Source organism: Dryobates pubescens, chromosome 10 (genome assembly GCF_014839835.1).
Source record: "Dryobates pubescens isolate bDryPub1 chromosome 10, bDryPub1.pri, whole genome shotgun sequence".
NCBI lineage: Eukaryota > Metazoa > Chordata > Aves > Piciformes > Picidae > Dryobates > Dryobates pubescens.
This window is the reverse complement of record NC_071621.1, coordinates 26,276,107-26,294,262: the sequence shown is the minus strand read 5'-3', so window position 1 is coordinate 26,294,262 and position 18,156 is coordinate 26,276,107. Positions and strand designations below refer to the sequence as shown.

The 18,156-nt window shown below is 38.1% G+C and overlaps 1 protein-coding gene across 3 annotated transcripts in view; it reads right to left on the bottom strand.

Annotated features, from left to right (window-relative positions):
• The window catches only part of PSPC1 (paraspeckle component 1), a 57,497-nt gene extending 40,446 nt beyond the window's left edge, over positions 1–17,051 (bottom strand). For all 3 annotated transcript variants that reach the window (XR_008462409.1, XR_008462408.1, XM_054164906.1), the window contains exons 1-6: positions 16,488–17,051; positions 14,421–14,722; positions 11,844–11,939; positions 10,668–10,864; positions 6,896–6,980; positions 6,058–6,166 (exon numbers count right to left, since the gene is read on the bottom strand). Coding sequence is in view for 1 of the 3 variants with exons in the window: in XM_054164906.1 (XP_054020881.1) it covers positions 6,058–6,166; positions 6,896–6,980; positions 10,668–10,864; positions 11,844–11,939; positions 14,421–14,722; positions 16,488–16,868 (1,170 nt within the window). In the remaining 2 variants the exon portion in view is untranslated. The remainder of the gene's footprint in view (positions 1–6,057; positions 6,167–6,895; positions 6,981–10,667; positions 10,865–11,843; positions 11,940–14,420; positions 14,723–16,487) is intronic.
• Between the last annotated feature and the right edge of the window lie 1,105 nt (positions 17,052–18,156).

The following is an 18,156-nucleotide window of genomic DNA, read 5'->3' as shown; positions in this document are numbered from 1 at the left end:
AAGAACCTAAGTATGCAACTGGAGTGTTCTGTAAACAAGCATACCAGATGCTTTTAAGTCTTTCCATTAATACTTGAACATACACGTCATCTGCTAAATGTAAGGCTTATGAAGCCCTAAGGCTGACAAAAACTGATGACATTTAGCAACCACATCAGAAGAATCTGAAATGTTTTCTCTTCGTTTCCTGATTTGCCATTCTTATTGAAAGTCAATTAAGTTTAAGCAAACACATGGCCAATTAAGTTTAAACAAAGAACATGGACAAAATATCCTTATCAATTACTGTGGAAGAAAACAAACCTGCAAAATGCTTACATGCAGTACCACAACACCTAAATACACACTGAGCATTTATGTACATAAAGGCATAAAAATGAACTTATGATTGGTCACTGGCTCTGTCTGCAAGTTGAGTATGAAGTAAGTAGTACTGCGTTCTAAAGCACTTTGTGCAAACATTGGAAGATGATGGCAAAGTCTCCTAAATATCCGTAACGTAACACAAGGAAAATGTATCACAGCCAGTTTACATATACTGAAATATAAAGTTAGAATATAAACCTAACATGGTAATGTTTATTTGCTTCATTACAGAACAATTACCTTAAGTAGCATCCTTGATATACATAGAACCAGCCTACAAAAAGTCAATTACGAACTACCCTACAATGGTAATGAAACAAATACTTACAAGTATCTTTATTCCACAAACAGCTTTGTCTTATGTACACAAATCTGTAACATGCTACAAAGATGGCTGCAATTCTGCATGATTTTTATGCAATGTGTCCTCATACTGAAAGTATGTATAACAGTTAAAGTAGTTTTCTGGGTCACAATGTAGCTAAAGGCTCCTGAAAATAATACAAAGCAAGTACTTTAAGGCCTGTTAAGGAGTTGATATTCTTCCCTAAAGACCAAATTTAGTATCTAAGTCACCAGGGGACAGGAGAAATGCAAGATTTAAGTATCTGTCCACTGACATGTGGACATTTTGCAACCCTGCAAAAATAAAAGCGATTTTGTGCTACTCCCCAAAACTAAGGCCACTCGCAAAAATACAAACTGCGTATTTATAAACCACTCGATCAAAGGCCTAGCCTATGTTGTTTTATACATACACTTCAGTAAACTACAGTCAAGGAAGCAGGAATGTTTTGTCATGTTGGATTTTTTCCGTTCTACATTTAACAATCCTGATTTTCTCCAGGATAGTTTTACCTTAACAGACTTTTAAGGTGCCAAACTATTTCTGACACAAGTATATGTTCTGAATTGCAATAAGGAGGTATTCCATCTCTTCCAACCAAGCTCTAGAAATGAGCTATTATAAAGCAGCTTAGCTTCATAATAGTTTGAGAAACGGAGACTTTATTCATAAAACTTCACCAACTGTCAGCCAAGTATATTAGGCTGTCAAGATAAAATAATCAAAACTAACTATTAGTAGAAAACAATTTATTTTAATATCCTTGGGAAATGTTAGTAATTTACTCATTCAGAAATACGCTAAGGCAGATTTGCAGTAAGGCAGGAAACAACTCTGCATTCAGTGAAAATTCAAACATCTTATGTAACTGGGGCTTTCAAGATTAACAGAATCAGAAGTTGGGGGTAAGAGGAAGCAGTTCTATTCACTTAAGAGCCCAGAGCAGCAAAAAAACTATTCCTGTATTACAGAAGTCCAAGGAAATCTGATAGCCATTTAAAAAATGTACACTAAACTTGCAAGCAAATGTAGAAGTGAGGATCAACACATACCTCAGTAGGCTCAAAATAAAGAAACAGGAAGCTACAATTATAAATTGCCCCAAAGGACAAAACTCTTAGAAGAATACATATGCAAGGCTTTTTTTTTTTTTTAATGAAGTTCCTGACATTCTTGAAGCTATGAGCTTTGTTGTCGTGTTGGGATGTGCTTTTTTTTTACCTACTTGCTCTCATCTGTCTGACAACTTTTGCTCGAAGTCCACCACAATCTGCTGTTGAGGCAGTCTCGTCTGATTTAGCAGCTGCCCCTTTATGCTGATACTTACACAATATACTTCAGAAAGAATGCTTCTGTGCAAGAAAAATTAATGGAAAGCAGAACACTATCTAAAAGTAATTGAAAAAGACTTGGCAATAAAAACAGTTATGTGCAAAGTCTTACATGAAAGAACACCAAGCCTTCAAAAATTTAAACTGAAGAGGTCACAAGGAACAGTTTCTTATATATGCAAGTTAAGCCTAAAGAAGGAACTTCTTGAAGGGACGGGGGCAAGGACAACCATATCTCATCTTCCTCTTTAAGCAATCAGTAAGAAGAGCTGAAAGCTGTAGGCTGATACTGGTGATGTTGCAGTGCCACTACAGGATTAAACCTGTGCACCAGAAACCTAAGACAACTCCTACATCTTTCGGTCTTTTTTTGTATATACATGAAAGCTATTTTAATGCACTAAATCCAAATGACTAAGTGCACCATAAAACTAAGATGACTCCTACATCTTTTGGTCTTTTTTTTGTATACACATGAAAGCTATTTTAATACACTAAATCCAAATTACTAAATTGGTGAAATGTTTAAAAGCAGTTCCTAGAACTGGAATTACTTTGTTGAAACGTTCTGACTGAGATTTAGCAATGTCAATCTATGCAAGCCATTCACAACTGGATAGTAACCACAGCAGTCTGAATAATTAACATATTATTAGCACTCATAAGGATTGTATTAAAAAAAAAATTGTGCTCCTGAAAAACAAAATATTGCTTCTAGTCACCATCAGCAAGAAATGTATGCAAAATAAACATTAGCAAAATTACAAGTTTCCTAAGCTACCATGAAATTAGAACGTGTATTTATTGAGCTGTAACAGCAGATTCCAACTGACTCCAACAAAGGAAGGGAAACAACCTAATCAGTATGACAGTGTTTATCAGTAACTTATCTACTAGAGATCATACAACTAGGTAAGTAAATTGTTTAGGCATCACCAGGCTCCCCATTAGATTAACAATCTATTTAATCTAATTTTTCATGTACAGCATCACTGTGAACAAGAACGCTTCAGGAAGAAAAATCCCCACGCAAAATATTTTTATAATCTGTAACTGAATAAAAGTAACTGGTGGCTGCATTAAACTTGATTACAAGATTTAAAAAAAAAAAAAGTAGTTATACTGAAAAATGAAATTTTAAAACACTGGGGAAGGACAAAATGAAACTTCGAACAAGACAGCCTAATACTGCAGTCTTACATGAGAGGCTCCAATTCTGGTTGCCATTGCACTTACCATTTATGTCCTCCTTTATATTGCATTGTAAAAAGGGATAGGATGTAAGGGCAGGAATTTTACTTTCCAAAGCTTTTCAAAGATTTTAAGAAATAAAAACAAGGATTAGAAACAATTATCATTTTTCTTTCTAAATACATGGTTGGTACAAGACTTCAATATGTCATGCGGATTATGTCAACAGAATGTCTTGTTTACAGTATAAACTACCCACCAGTATCATAAAACGTTCACTAAAAGGCAATTCCTAAACTCTTAAAACAGATAATCACTTTTTTTTCAGTGCATATACAATGGCAATCTTAGACTAGAAGTAATCAGCAGATGGAGCCTGTTGGCAGTGGAAAAATTACTAGTGAGAATTTTAAAAAATGTAGTTGTGTAAGAAATTGAGAAAAAAATCTGATATACCATTTTGCAGTTTGAAGAAATGGTATAAAATTCTTCTCTGATGCAAAATGCAAAGGCTCTTTCAATTCCTCCTCACACTACACAACCCCAGTACAGTTAAAGATACATTATAATGAATGCCTATAAACTGACAGGCCATGCCTAAAGTTACATAGGCGCCCTTATTAGAAACAGTTACTAAAGAAAGCAAGCAAACTACTTCAAATTTTGTTTCAAGCGTTCCTCTTCTAAGAGAGTTCACAGGACATCAGAAGCAAATACAAGCAAACACATGACCAAAGAGTAAAGACTAGAGAAAACTTTTGTAAAAAAATTATTGTACATGTCACTTCAACTTCACAACACTAAAAAACAACACTGGTACTATACATTCCTTATACAACTTACAGCAGCTTTGGTAGGGTGGCCACTGCACTGCTACATCTACATTTTGTTGCGGTGTATTAATTAGTTCCAGGTGAACACATAAATCCAGTAGTGCAACCCAGTGGAAAGGCTGCAGTCTTACAAAGCATTCTTCCAACTTTAACCCCTCAAAAATTCACTATATAAGAGTCATAAAAATTATGCATAGTGATTGAAGAGCTTTCAATTTGAACCATTCCTCTTGCCTTCTTCTGCCCTATCCAGCACACCAACTTGGAACAGTTTCTATTTACAGAGATCAGAATTTAAAGATGTGGAGAAGCACCAGGACAGCCAAACTGTGGCAAGCAATTCAAGAACAGAGAATAAGCATCATTATCTCAAGACAGCTGCAAGAAGAAAACCGGTAGAGGTTGCTGTGGCCAATCTTGTCTGGTTTTCCCCAGCATCCCCAAGCCACAATCTCCTAACAGTAATGGAATTTGAGGGAGCTATTGCCATCTAAAGCTTCAGGGTTGGCTCCCCAGCTTTCCCTTTCTGCAGCTGCCTGCAGTAAGTATCATGAGTCTTACACATCAGCCAGAAGATTTTGACCAGTAGTTTAGAGGGTCAAAAAGTCAGGCCACCTCAAAGATGCCATGTCAAGACATTTAAGGTGAAATGAGATTTTGCACTTGGTGCTACAGAAGTCACAATCAGCAACTGCTATTTCTAAATAACATCAAACAACTCATATATCCTCATTCACAAGGTGTGTATAGTATGTGTGACACTAAAGGACATTATGAGTTTTGAAATCTTGATCTTCATCACTCCAAAGAAAAGATAAGCCTGAAAACAATATTCTTCCACACTGTGAGCACACACGGAAATACATTATTGGGCTTTGCTACATTTCTCAAAACACAATCAACAAAATCAACTGATAGCTGTTAGCAACATCAAAGGAACAATTTTACTTCATTCCCATCCTGACTATAAACACTAAAGGGCAGAAGATGGGAAAAGTTATATCCTTTGAGAAGAGAAAACCTACTATTTTCTAAGTTCTATTAGGATGTCTCAGAACATATGTACTACATTCTCCTCAACCCTACAGAAAATGCTATGGTAGAATATGTAAAATAAGTATTTCTTCCACAACACACAAAATCAGAAAGCAGCTGAGGAAACAGCAGTTTATCAAGTTGTACCTGTAATGCGGCACAAAATCTCCTCCTGCTGACTACAGCTGTTGTAGGAACATAAAAGAGCACTGTGTGGATCACCTATTAAAATACTTCCTCATCAAGAATAGCTATAACATATGAAATTAAAGCATCCACAGTACAGGTTGCGTTCATCTAACTGCTTTGCTTGGTAGACGAAACAGGGAGAAAAAAAATCATACCCTTGACTAAAATCATCAAAATTTGGAAGCTTACTCCTCTGATACCATCACTTTGCTAGTCCTGTAGGATGAGTCTTCAGAGGCAGAACACACCTAAATTACTCATATATACATAAATTACAGCAGAAGACATGAGGTTTTTTTCCAACTTTATAACCTTTTGGTCTCCTCTAGTAAAAACTTTGAGGTTTTCTTCATCTAGTTTTACAGTAGGGTCAAAGAGGAGAGAGATTATAGGCACCATATAAAATTAATGTTGCCTATTTTGTTTCTGAGGTGTATTACTAAGCATAAAACAAAACAAGCAATTCAAACACGCTTACACAGTCTGGGCTGGTTTAAAATTTAAAGGTCAATTATTACCTGAACACGTTCACTTAAGCATTACATCACCAGATTGCAGGGGGGGAAAAACCCACAACAAAACAGTGATGCCATCATAAATGGGAATGACTACACTACTAAATTTGTATCACTCCACTCTTGATCGGAAACTTAAAGGAAAAATAGTAAACAAGAAGCTGGCAGCTCAATAGATAGCTTATAAAAATGTTACCACTTAAAAAAAATTCTTCTACAATCTGGATTTTCATCACAGAGTTTTTACTTACATTGTCCATGAAATTTGGCTTAAATCCTCCTTCCTGCTGTCGTCGTAACTCCTCTTGCTCCCTCTGGCGTAGCATCTCTTCCTCACGACGTCTATGTTCTTCTTCATGCCTAGAATAGTGTTCAAAAACTGTATCAACTAATACTGTTGACCTGTTCAGGCTTATTCTCACCCTCAGATCAAGCACATGAACAAAACTCAGTCTTAGTGGTCTTTCACAGCTGAAACTATTCAATGATTATTAATTTTTTTTTCATACACTGCAATGGTTTTTTGTTTGGGATGTTTCTTTTGTTGTGGTTTTGCTTTGTTTGGGTGTTGTTTGTTTTGGTTTTTTTTAAAGCAAACATTTCAATATTGCCAAAAGACACATTTTTAACTCTGAGAGGTTTGTCATCTACAGCCCAGAATATCAGGTGAAAATACCCCTGAAAGCCTCACATCTGCAACATTACTAATCCACATGCAGATCACCTGCCCCTAAATCTGGGGAGCACATTTGTATCAATTACGGCTCTATTACAATTATATTTCACTCATAAAGTTCAAATAAATACTATGAAGAAAACTTACATTAAGTCATCTCGACACTATTTAGAAAGCTCTGAAATTCAGAGCAGAACAAGAAATAAAAAATACTTCATCATTCTTTATCAGTGCAAGTGATGCACTTTTCAAGATGTTAACAGAAACATCAAGTGTGATGCTTTTGAAAAGTACCTTTTAGCAGCACATTTTTATTTGATATCAAAAGCAAGCTCTACAAGCTGGAGGCCCCAAATTCACACTGATCTAGAGCAGCTACGTGTCAGACCTGTGCACAGTAGAAGACAAAATACCTCAACTGTATCTGCTTGCGCTTTTGAAGTTCTTGATTTCGAAGTTCTTCCAAACGCCTTAACTCTTCTTGACGTCGCATGAGATCTAACAGAATTAAAAACATAATAAAGGTAAAAACTGCCAATCAACAACATGGCAACAACAAAAAATCTGTTACTGCCAGCATACAGTTTCGATTTCTAAAGGAATCTCTCAGTGCATTTAACTCTTTTTCATATGCTAGACTTTATGGGAAGAAAAACAAACTCTGGTTCCATGGCTCACAGAAACATACAGATTGGCAAAGCCTCCAAAGCAGGTTATTGGAAACAGGTATTTCAAGTTTTTAAACAAAAAGAGAAAAAAAACCCTGCCATCTCTTAAATCACACCCTGGTTTTACATCTAGGGCAAGGCATCAATTTCCTCACAATGCCGTGTACTGCTAAAAATCACACTAGCAAGAAAATCAGTACAATATATAGAGGCTTGTATTTTTCAATAGCTATTAGAGACCACTGTATGGCACACATCGGAAAACAGGAGTATGAACTTCATGTGCATGCAGTCTAAGCCTATGTGAAGATTTATCATGACTTGGCTTATAGTCACAAATGATTAATCTTTTAACAGCAACAGAAAGAAACAATCATATCCTCTTAAAAAGCAGGATGCAAGTAATACTATTTGCTTTTCTTGTCGCAGTTTCTGACCAGTAACATTGATTTCTGCCTAGCAATTTACGCTTTCTTCAGTGAGTACTAATTCTGCCTTTTGTTCAGAAGCAGTTGTTCACCTTTTCAATCTTCATATTAGCAACATGACATTTATAGACACCAGGAAGAACATTCCAGGATACCACCTATAACATTCATTGTATGCTCTAGTTCAAACACTCCACATTTTTCTCCACACATTTCATCGCTATACTAATTAAAGCATCTTTTTTTAGCTATGGCAAATCACTTCTGAAATTTGCATTGGCACATACAACTTTTTTCTTTCATAACCAAAAGCAACTACAATGACCTATATACTTTGCCAAAACATCATTACCACTTTCACAGCATCCTTATTGACATTGGAAGTCCCTTCTCAAGTAACATTTTGCAGGCTTGCTTTTTCAATCTCTTCTGCAAAATTAACACATTTCACACTTGAGTAGAGTATCATTACACTGAAGAGTCACTCAAATCACAAAGACTGAGGGTGGCTTCTTTCCAACTGTGCCTGACATAGAAAGCTGGGCCATTGTTATCCTGATACTCGGGGAATGCCACAAGCATTTTGTTTAAAAAAAAACACCCCACACACATCTTCAGATCATTTCAGAGTACAGGTGTATTTTTTTTCTTTTAAAATTAACCTTTAAGTTGTTTCAGGGTCTTACAGAGATCAAGAATGTATTCTACGCTTAATACTGACTACAGTGGGAAAAGAGACTTCCTTTTCAATTATTTTCTTTCAAATTTATGTAGCATTCCTTTTTTTCCCCTACAAATGTATCTTTTACTTTCCTTTATTCTTAAGGTATAGAGTTCTACTTTTCCCAGTGTTCTCCTCATTTTTCTCCACAGCATATTTCAGAATATTGCCCTTCCTGAAATTGGTAATATTTTGAAGTTCAATATATCTATTCATGATCCAGTACCATTTGACAACAGCAGAATCTTAGCACAAAGCCAGATAAACATATAGATCTACAGGTTCAGGCTGTGCACAAAGTCACCCATATTAAAAGATCTGCAATGATGACAATTCTGGACTGACGTATGTTGGACACAGTCCCTTTCTCTGAACAGATAAAAAGTGCTCCAAAGCAGCTGTGAAAAAAGCAGACAAAACGCATTATTATTAGCTTCTGCACTTTCTTGTCCTTAAGAAAGGACAAAGTCTTAATTTTATCCTCAACCTCCTGCAGAGCAGAGGACAGAAGGTGAAAGTGTACCATCACCTATGAAGTTAATCCTACAAAAATATATAATCCTAGAAAAATATTTAGGTTGGTTTAGATACTATATATCAGGTTCTAAGAAAGGGAAAATAAACACCCATCTTCCATGTTAACTGATGAGGAATGAAGATTCTGGTTGAATTCAGTCATGTTTCCCAGCATTTGCATGAACTACTTAATCACCATTATGACAGAATATTTACAGAATCTGAAGCATACCACCAAAAAGTAGATCAGAAACACCATGCTAATTTACTTACACATAGAAACACATATTCTGCTTTACAAATTACTTCTGACTCAATCTGTCAAAACATGACACTTAGAAGTGAAAAATTACACATATCGAAAGAATGAAATCTACCTTGAGTATTAAGTACTCAGGATTTTGCAGTATGGTATTAGCTCAATGTGCTTAAGTCCCACTAGCTCTCCAAAACGCAGCTTCTATAAAGCTTTCACCTGCAAGAGTGTATGGACTCTAACAGGTTCATTCCTTCCATCATCTTTTTAGCTCTTGACAATATTTTGCATTTCAAATGTCAGGATAATTAATTCAATGAAACCTTTATATCTGTGGTTTGTGCATCGGACATACAAAAAATATTAATTCTAGGTTACGATGCTTCAGATGTTTCATGTCATCTTTATTAAAATCCCTGTGATGCCAGCTCGTTAGTGTAACATTCTTGGCATGGTCTCGGCTTCTATCCCAAGACACCACCCCAACCAGCACGATTTGGATAGAGCTAATGTAAGTGACAAAAAGCACCTTCCTTATATTCACAGAAGCTGTACAATTGACTAAAAAGAGAATGCTTACTAATCCCCTAGAGTCTGGCAAATTAGATTTCTACTTATTCATCTACAATTGTTTAATTACCTGAATACCAAGTTACTTTGTATCAAAAAAGGCACTCTTAACCAAACAGGAAGGGAAAAAAAACCTTCCTGCCACATTAACAAAAGTTTCCTCACCAGAGTATTAACACCAAAAGCATTCATGGTTTAGTGGTTAATGGAAGGTATAATTCTTCCTTTTCCATATCAAATTGGAGCTTCACTGATATTCAAAAGAAGGAACATTTCTTCCCTTACAGTGTCCTTAGAATAAACCTTAGTAGTCACAAAATATACCTGAGCTGTTCTCCCGTGTTTTACCATCAAGACCTTTTTTATCTTAATAAATGCCTCTGCCTTGCCTTAGTTAAAAATCTGATTAAGGAATTGTAATTTAAGAAAATGCAATCCCTAACCTTGCTGTCAAGTGCAAGAACAGGTGGATAAATTCTAAAAAAAAAAGGTAAACATAAGCTCTAGAACTGGATTGTTAGCACTGTCAAATATTAACAATCAGTAAAGTCAATGGTGAATGTAACCAACTTGTATTTCCAGTACTGAACCATCTTTACCAGCATCAGTCACAGATACACACACAAATAAATATCTGTGTCCAGTTGAAAAGAGGAGGTTGTCCTGTCCCTTACAGGTATTGCTGTTACTTCAACATCCATTCCTCACTTGTAAGGTATACCTATGCTTACACGCAACCCAAAAGCCATTAACATTTTGTTCTTGGAAAACAAACCAACAACTTGAGTTGTCATTTCCGGTGCTAACTATTTGGCATGTCAAAAATTTTATTAATCTCAGTTTCTTAATCCATCTCTCCAAACTATCAAGTAATGCGTGTAAGGGCAAATAGTACTTTACCTCCTTTTTCTCTGTTCAATGCATTTAGTCTGATAAAATCTCTAGGTTTAACACACAGCTCAAGATTCTACACAAAGGAAATCTGTGACAAAACAAATTTAATACTAGCAGATGATCTGATTTTACCTTGCCTCATCAGCATTAGCTGATGCTCATGTCTAGCTGCTTCCATTTCTGCCTCTAGTTTCTCTTTGGCTTCTCTAATGTTCCTGTCAACCTGTTCACGTTGTTGCTTTTCCATCTCATCAAGAGCCTTCCAACGTGAAGCATACTCAAACTCAAATGTTCCAGGCTGAGCAAAACGTGGAGGCTGTTCTCTTTCCCTAATAAAAATTTTGTAGTTAAAATGTAGAGAAGGACACATTTAGATCAACAGCTGTAAGAGTCAAAAGAATTTATAGACAACCACTTCAAGTATAGATCTACTTCAACTTGTCAGATGCCTACATTCTAAACCAAAGTTTAATTCAGCTGTTAGAAGTCATGATCAGATAAATTGTCCAAATAAACATCTATTTATGTAGTTTCAGATACAAATTTGTATTTGCATTAGTACAAAATACTAAGCTGTAACAGTGTTCAACCTTCTAAAGCAGTCAATTCATAAAACCAGTTTAGATCAATACCAAAGCTTACTAGACAGCTCAGAACATTAGTCAGAGACTCAGTATTAAGAGATGCCAACATTTTGTATCATGCTCTAACACTAATACTGCAGCTAATAGCAACACATTTTTAAGAAGTTGCATTCTCCAGCCTCACCAAAATAAGCATTTTAGATTTAAGCAACACAAAATTGGATTGCCATTTAGAAATCATTATTAAAAATTAATACTATCAGATCAGGCAACTTCTTTCACCTGATGATCAACACTCACTTTATGTCATGCTCAGATTTTATCAGAGCCAGAGAAACTGCAGAGATTTACACTCCACTGACTTCACAAAAGGCTATGGGGCTATTTCAGAGAACAAAAAAAACTGTGGGTATACAAATCTCTAAAGGATTAGACCACACCTCTAATCCATAAAAGACTACAGTCTGCATGGCAACAAGCTCCAATTTCACTGTATGCCAGCTACTTTAGTAAACATACAGAAAATTAAATGAACAACAAAAGTCTGAATTTTTATTATGGAAATGAAATCTTGGCATGGTTCTATTGAATCTTTTGCACAAAGGACAATATACAAAACACTACTTCCTGTTACACAAATGCAAAAATAAAACCTAGTGTATATTTACCAAGCTAAGCAAGCACATAAATCATGTTTTACAAAATAAAGCTAAACACAACTTACTTGTGATACTGTTGTGTTTTCTGCATTAGTTTCTCTGGGAGCCCATCCTCATCATCGAATTGCTCCATCGGTTCTACAACAACAGGTCGAGGTGTTCTAGAAGACATAAATGAAGCAGAAATTGGTTTAGTATCTTCAGGAAACGGTCCAGAAAGCTAATATATATTAATATTATCTCTAATTCCTGTGTCTTGCAAATTCTTCAATCACAGAACTACCCAACTTAAGAATTGTCTTTGAAAAACCATTGTTTCTATACCAAAACCAGCTATTCAACCTAAAATCCGTAACTTTCTGCTTGCCAAAAAAGTATTTAAAGATTAAAAATAAAAATCTCAGAAGTACCCACAAACAATTTCAAAATATTTTGGAAGGAACCACCTTTTTGTTTTCATCAGTGAGGCAATACAGGGGCCATGATTATACCAGGAAAGCACCAAACAAACCCAAAATAAGTAATGAAACCTATTCGTATTTCCATAGAATGTTACAAGTTCTTTTGGAAGTTACTCCAAAGTTGAAAATATCTTGATAATTTGGCATTAATATTCCAGTGATAATCAGAAAATGTTTTCTGCTTACATTATTTAAAACTGAGTCTTTGAACAGCACTCTCACAAATCAGAATTCTCATTTATCTTTGGAAATTACTACAGATGATGAGAGTTCTAAAAGTTATCAGATGCAAGTATTGGCTAGTACTGCCAAGGATAGCAATATACAGATACTGCTCTGTCTAAAAAGCTCTCTGCATAAGTCTTGAGAGCATAGTCTATAATACACACCTTAAAACAGTAAGAAATGACATACTATTTTCAAAACACCAGTGCTTATTTACTGTATTACACATTTTTATTTCACTTTGCAGATATTTTCACACAAAAGGGGTGGGAATCATCAATATATTCTAACACCACTGACAGCACACACACAAAACCTTAGGCACTGACTGTGAATTAAAAAGATTAAGTCTGGAATCATACAGCACAACTTGGCAACTGTTTCTCCTGTTATCTGCATGGCAATTACTGGCAGTTGTTACTCAAATGCAACTGAATTGTGGTGTTAACAAGTTCTAATTTAAATCGGCAATTTTAAATCTCTACATTAACATTTCAAATGCCTAGTTTTGATATATTTAGCTCAACATCTAAGTATCAAGGCAATAGATCCATGATAATTATCATTCCAACCATGTGCACTAGGAAATGTGACAGCCACCTGAACAAGAAAAAGACTAAGTGCTTTCTATCCACTCAGGCCACAGTCAAATGGTTATTTCAGTCCAACTAATCTATCCAGCTGGTAAAATGAGAATGCTGTCCCTCACACACTGGACTTTCTCCCTCACAGCAAGAAGAGTTCTCATGTAACACTGAATTAGATTAGTTCTCTTGTCTGGCTCACCGTGCTTCCATTCAAATACTAACGCCAAGAAAACTGGAAGGGATGAACAAATTGCTGGCACCTACTGATACCATTACAGACCTACTGAATTTACCATATAACCACCAATTCAATAGCATACAAGGTTTATAGGATTATCAAAAGCAACAGATGTTTGAGACCCTTTCCCCACCTGCAATCGCCTCCTGACAACATTTTCTCATGCCTTATCCTCTGCTGGACCTGATCTACACAGCATCCACATTAGCAAGCACTTTCATGTGCTTAAACAACCAAAAATTAACCCAACAAAACCGGCTGGATACTTTCCTGTTGTTTTAGCAAGTGGCTTATGGAAGTATCAGAAAGTTCTCAGACATAAGATCAAGAGCACACACAGCCAGGGCAGGAAGGGAAGAAGTACTACAAGCTCCCCACTCCGATGGCAGCAAGCTTCCACAGTCATTAGTTGATTGTGTTAAAAGCACAGCAGCTCATAGTTCTCTTCAGCATAGCACAGAAAAGAGATGCAAGAGAGAAGTGCTGTAACGTGCAAGCTTGTTCACCCTTGAAACAGGAAGTTTTCTAGAGACTTGCCACAATCTTCGATAGAATTTAAGTCTTCATTTAAAATAATTTTAAAAATTTCTTCTAGCCTTTCAAGCCATACGTAAAACTTTTAAGATAGAACCAAATGCAGGAATCCTGAGTTTAAGGGAGTATCAGCAATGCAGTGCACTGCTTTGCTACGAAATAAAGCAACATTATATGGTCACATTTACTGGGAAAAGTGCGAGCAATGCAAACACTAGAAAAAAACCTACTGTGTAGAGAAGGAAAACTAAGGTATATAGACAAGGAAAGGAAAAATGTCTCAGACTCTCAAGGTAATTACAAATCTTATGAACAGTAAGCAGAAAGGTGTTTTTTCTCACAATAAAAACAAAAACAAACAAAGGGGTGGGGGGGGAAGCCAACTACAAACACACCACCACACAACAAACCAGGAGTATTTGAGGTATTCATGTAGGACACTTCTATTTCTCATCTCATGACCTTTGTAATTTGTAAAAGACGACTTTAAATGGAGTAAGAATTTGAAAAATAACTACAAAACACCCATGAATGCAGTTTTCTTTCACCGTAGAAATACATACTCACACAAGTTCAAACAAAAGCCTGTGAACTTACGTTGTTAGCAAGAATGCCCCGTCACTACATCTTTCTAGAGCTTTCCGTGCTGGAGGTTTTGCTGCAAACTCCACAAAACCTTTTCCTGTAGCTCTCCCTCGATCATCCACTACAACAACAGCTCTTTCCACTGGCCCAAATTGCGAGAATGCTTGTTCCAGCAGCTCATTAGAAACCACAGGTGAAAGGTTCTTGACCGTTAGGGCAGCTCCATGTGTAGCAAATCGAATTCGAAGTGGTCTGCTCTTCAAAATAGTACCATCAAGTTCTGCCTTTGCTATTTCAGCCAGAGTCCTAGATTCCTTTTTCAAGACATAAAATATTTTATGTATTTGATTTTCAAAGACAACAGTAATCACTTTCATATTCCTCCCCCCACCTCCTGCAAGAAAAGTAGCAAAGTTTTTTTTCCTTAACTTGAACGCATTAACAGCAGGGTAACTAAACTTTCCACTCCCCCCTTAAAGTTTCCATCCACCAATTTAAAAAAATACGCATTTCTTCTCCTACAAGAAAGTCTGCAATGGCACAAAATTTTGTCGTGCATTACAAGACTTAAATTCTCATTATGATGGACACATTTGTTCTGCTCCATAAAAGCTTTCAGGTTGGTTGAAAACTTCATGTTTTTTCGTATTTACCTACTCAATTCTGCATCCCTAGCTCCACTAAGTACAATACTTACAAAGATTACACTACAGTGTTTAGGGGGTTGGTTTTTCAGGTAAGTGAAAATAGCCCAGTTGCTCATTACCACTATTGTATGAACTCTCAACGAATGTCTAATTTGAATTACATCAACAGATGAAGAAATAACCTTATGTATTCATTCTTATCACATTTATGGGCTTTCTGCACCCATATCCATGAAACGGCCTGCATCACTAACTGCCTTTTTTCTCTTTTCAGAGATTTTCATCGAGTTTGGTAATTGCCGTTCCTCACATTTTAAAAAATTATTCCTTAGACCACTGCCATTTTGTCCACAGTTCGACTAAGTAAATTGTTAAAAATATAACATATTCCCTAAACATAACAGAATATGGAAATTCAGGTGAAAACTAATCTATATTACACACAAATTGAGTAATGACATATAAATATTTCACAGTTCCTCCAGAAAATTGTTATTAGAGGCTGGAGAAATCTCAGGGTATAAAATGATGTAGGGCAGAATACCACAGACTCTTATCTTTAAAATGACAACCCAGTAAAACATATGCAAAAAATCATAACAGGATACACCCAAAGCATTCTAAAGCTATTCCCAGAATTATATAAACGCGTGTATTCTAGATACAGCAATCACGACAACTGACCCTGCACACTGATATTTTAAAACAGTACCATAAACTTTTCACAAGGTGATCCTTTTTTGCAAGCTCAATTTAAGCACTGTGAATACAGCACTGAATGCTGTATTATCCCTAAAAATCTAACCTTTTCTGGACACAAATAATTTAAGCAATCTTAGAATTGCAAAGAATTCGGACCTTTAGTTACGTGTTCTGCTTTCACAATGTGTAAGCAGTAGTATTTTGAATAAAATCCTGTCCAGACTTTAACTGTTTTCATAAGGAATTGGCAGGCTCAAATTCCCTATTGCATAAAGAAGGTCTTTTCTTCTGGACCTTAAATACGACAAATTCTCCCCGTTAAATAAGGGAAGTTACTGTACAGGTATTATGAGAGTAACATCACGCAACCGCATCTTCCATTCACTAAAGAATTACACACCGATTGAGTAGCCGTAGCAACACGTAAACGGTAACCGGTGGAGGGGCCCTGAAACCAGCGGAGTACCGCGCAGAGAGGTGGGAAGCTAAACGCGAGGAGCTGGGAATGCTGCTCGCAATGCAGGCCTCCGATCTGCATGTATGGAGGCACATAGGGGAAGGGGGAGGAGGAGGGAAAAACAGCGCTAGCAGCAGGAAGAGCCGCCGTCTTTTTTTACACCCGCTCGATGAGGAAAGGCCGGGGGGAGGGGGAACGAGGGGCCAGAAGCCTCCCGCTTCCAAAGGCAGCCCCCGAATTACGACGCAGCCAGAGATTCGCGCTAATCCTCACCAGGCGAATGAAGCCGAAGCCACGATCCCGATTGATGAAGACCTCGCTGGGCTCCCCGTAGCGCTCGAAGAGGCGCTTGAAATCTTCCTCGGTAATATCGGTAGGCAGATTCCCCACGAACAGCCGGCAGCGCTGCGTGTAGCTTTTCTCGCCAGGTTTGAGAAAGCTTTTGATGTCGATGGTAAACCCGACCTCCTGCTCCTCATCTCCACCTTCTTTACTTGGTACCAGCGCCATGGCCGCCGATGCCTCACTCTCCGTTTCTAGGCCCCGCAACCCCTTCAGGTTGCCTCCGCCGCCACCACCCCCCACCATGCCCAACGGCGCTGCTGGGGAGCTATTCTCGATCCGAACTTGCTTCAGGTTCCTATTCGCTGCCATATTTAGACCTCGCTCCCTCCTCGCTGGTCTTTCTCGGAGAACGCAGAGCTCGGTTCACCAGGTACTACCACCGACCCGCAGCCAATTCAAAATGGCGCCGCCGCCCACCTCGACGAGTTGTAAGTTCCCTAAGGAAGGCACCGCCCGCGCCGCCTTCCCTGCCACTGCTCCTGCTCGTCGCTGGGCGCGGGGAGGGGTTGGCGCATGCGCCATTCCGCCCGGCCGTGGGGGCGCCGCGTTCGTCCCATGCTGTCTCTCCGACGTTGGTATTCGCTTTCAGCTCCGGTATGCCTCAAACCGTGAGAGATCGGGTTTTGCGTCTGCTGACAGATGCGTACCAGCAGGCTGCATTGCCCGAGAGGATAACCCGTCCAGAGGTTTCCCTGCTGCTCTCTGCTAGTTTGGCTCCCTCAGTGCCCGACCCGCCCACCTGCCCGGAGAGCAGCTGCGAACGCAACCATGTTGGATCAGAGTAGTGGTCTCAGAAATGTTCCCATTCTGCAAGTTCTGCGAGAGTCCACCCCCCGGCAGAAGAACCCTTTGCTGAGATGCTGAGGCGCCTGGAAGGGAACAGCCCGGGGGAAGGAATGCCCAAGCACTCTAAGAATGGCATTGGAAAGGAGCGAGGACCTGCGGACCGCGCAGGAGAAAAATCGCGGTTAGGTGTGTGAGACAAGTCTGAGTGGAGAGAGGCCTGTTCTACTGTTCATAGAACAATTTCTTACAGGGCAGCACCTTTCCTTATAAAGGTGGTTAATTTCTTCTGAGAGATGTCAGGTCAAATGACTCCTTCCTTGGGTACCCCCTCTTGCAGCTAGGACTACTTGCCTCTTAACTACAGCACAAGACTATGGTTTTCTCTCCTCATCTAAACACACATCTGCTTGATCTGATCTGTGTTCTTCAACCAGTAATTCAACTGGCATATGGTTTCTCAGACAAAGCTCACCAGTCAGCCTGAGGCCTCATAGAAAGTACAGCAGCCTGTGCTTCAAGTGCCTGCGTGGCTCTGCATTACACAGCAGAACTCCAGGACAATAGAGCAAGGCTTCATGAGAAAATAACTGCATTATTTGTGTTGTTAATATAACTATAGCTCGGGGGGGGGGGGGGGGAACAAAACAAAACCAACAACAAAAAAACAACAAACAATGTCATATTGCTACTAGGTACTTAAGCTAGTGCATGTGCTGTTCTTTTGAAAAACAAAGCATGATATTCAAGAACAAAGTTCTTTTGACAACAGGCATTAATCCATTGCTCAGGCATTTCCTTGTCCATTGGGGAA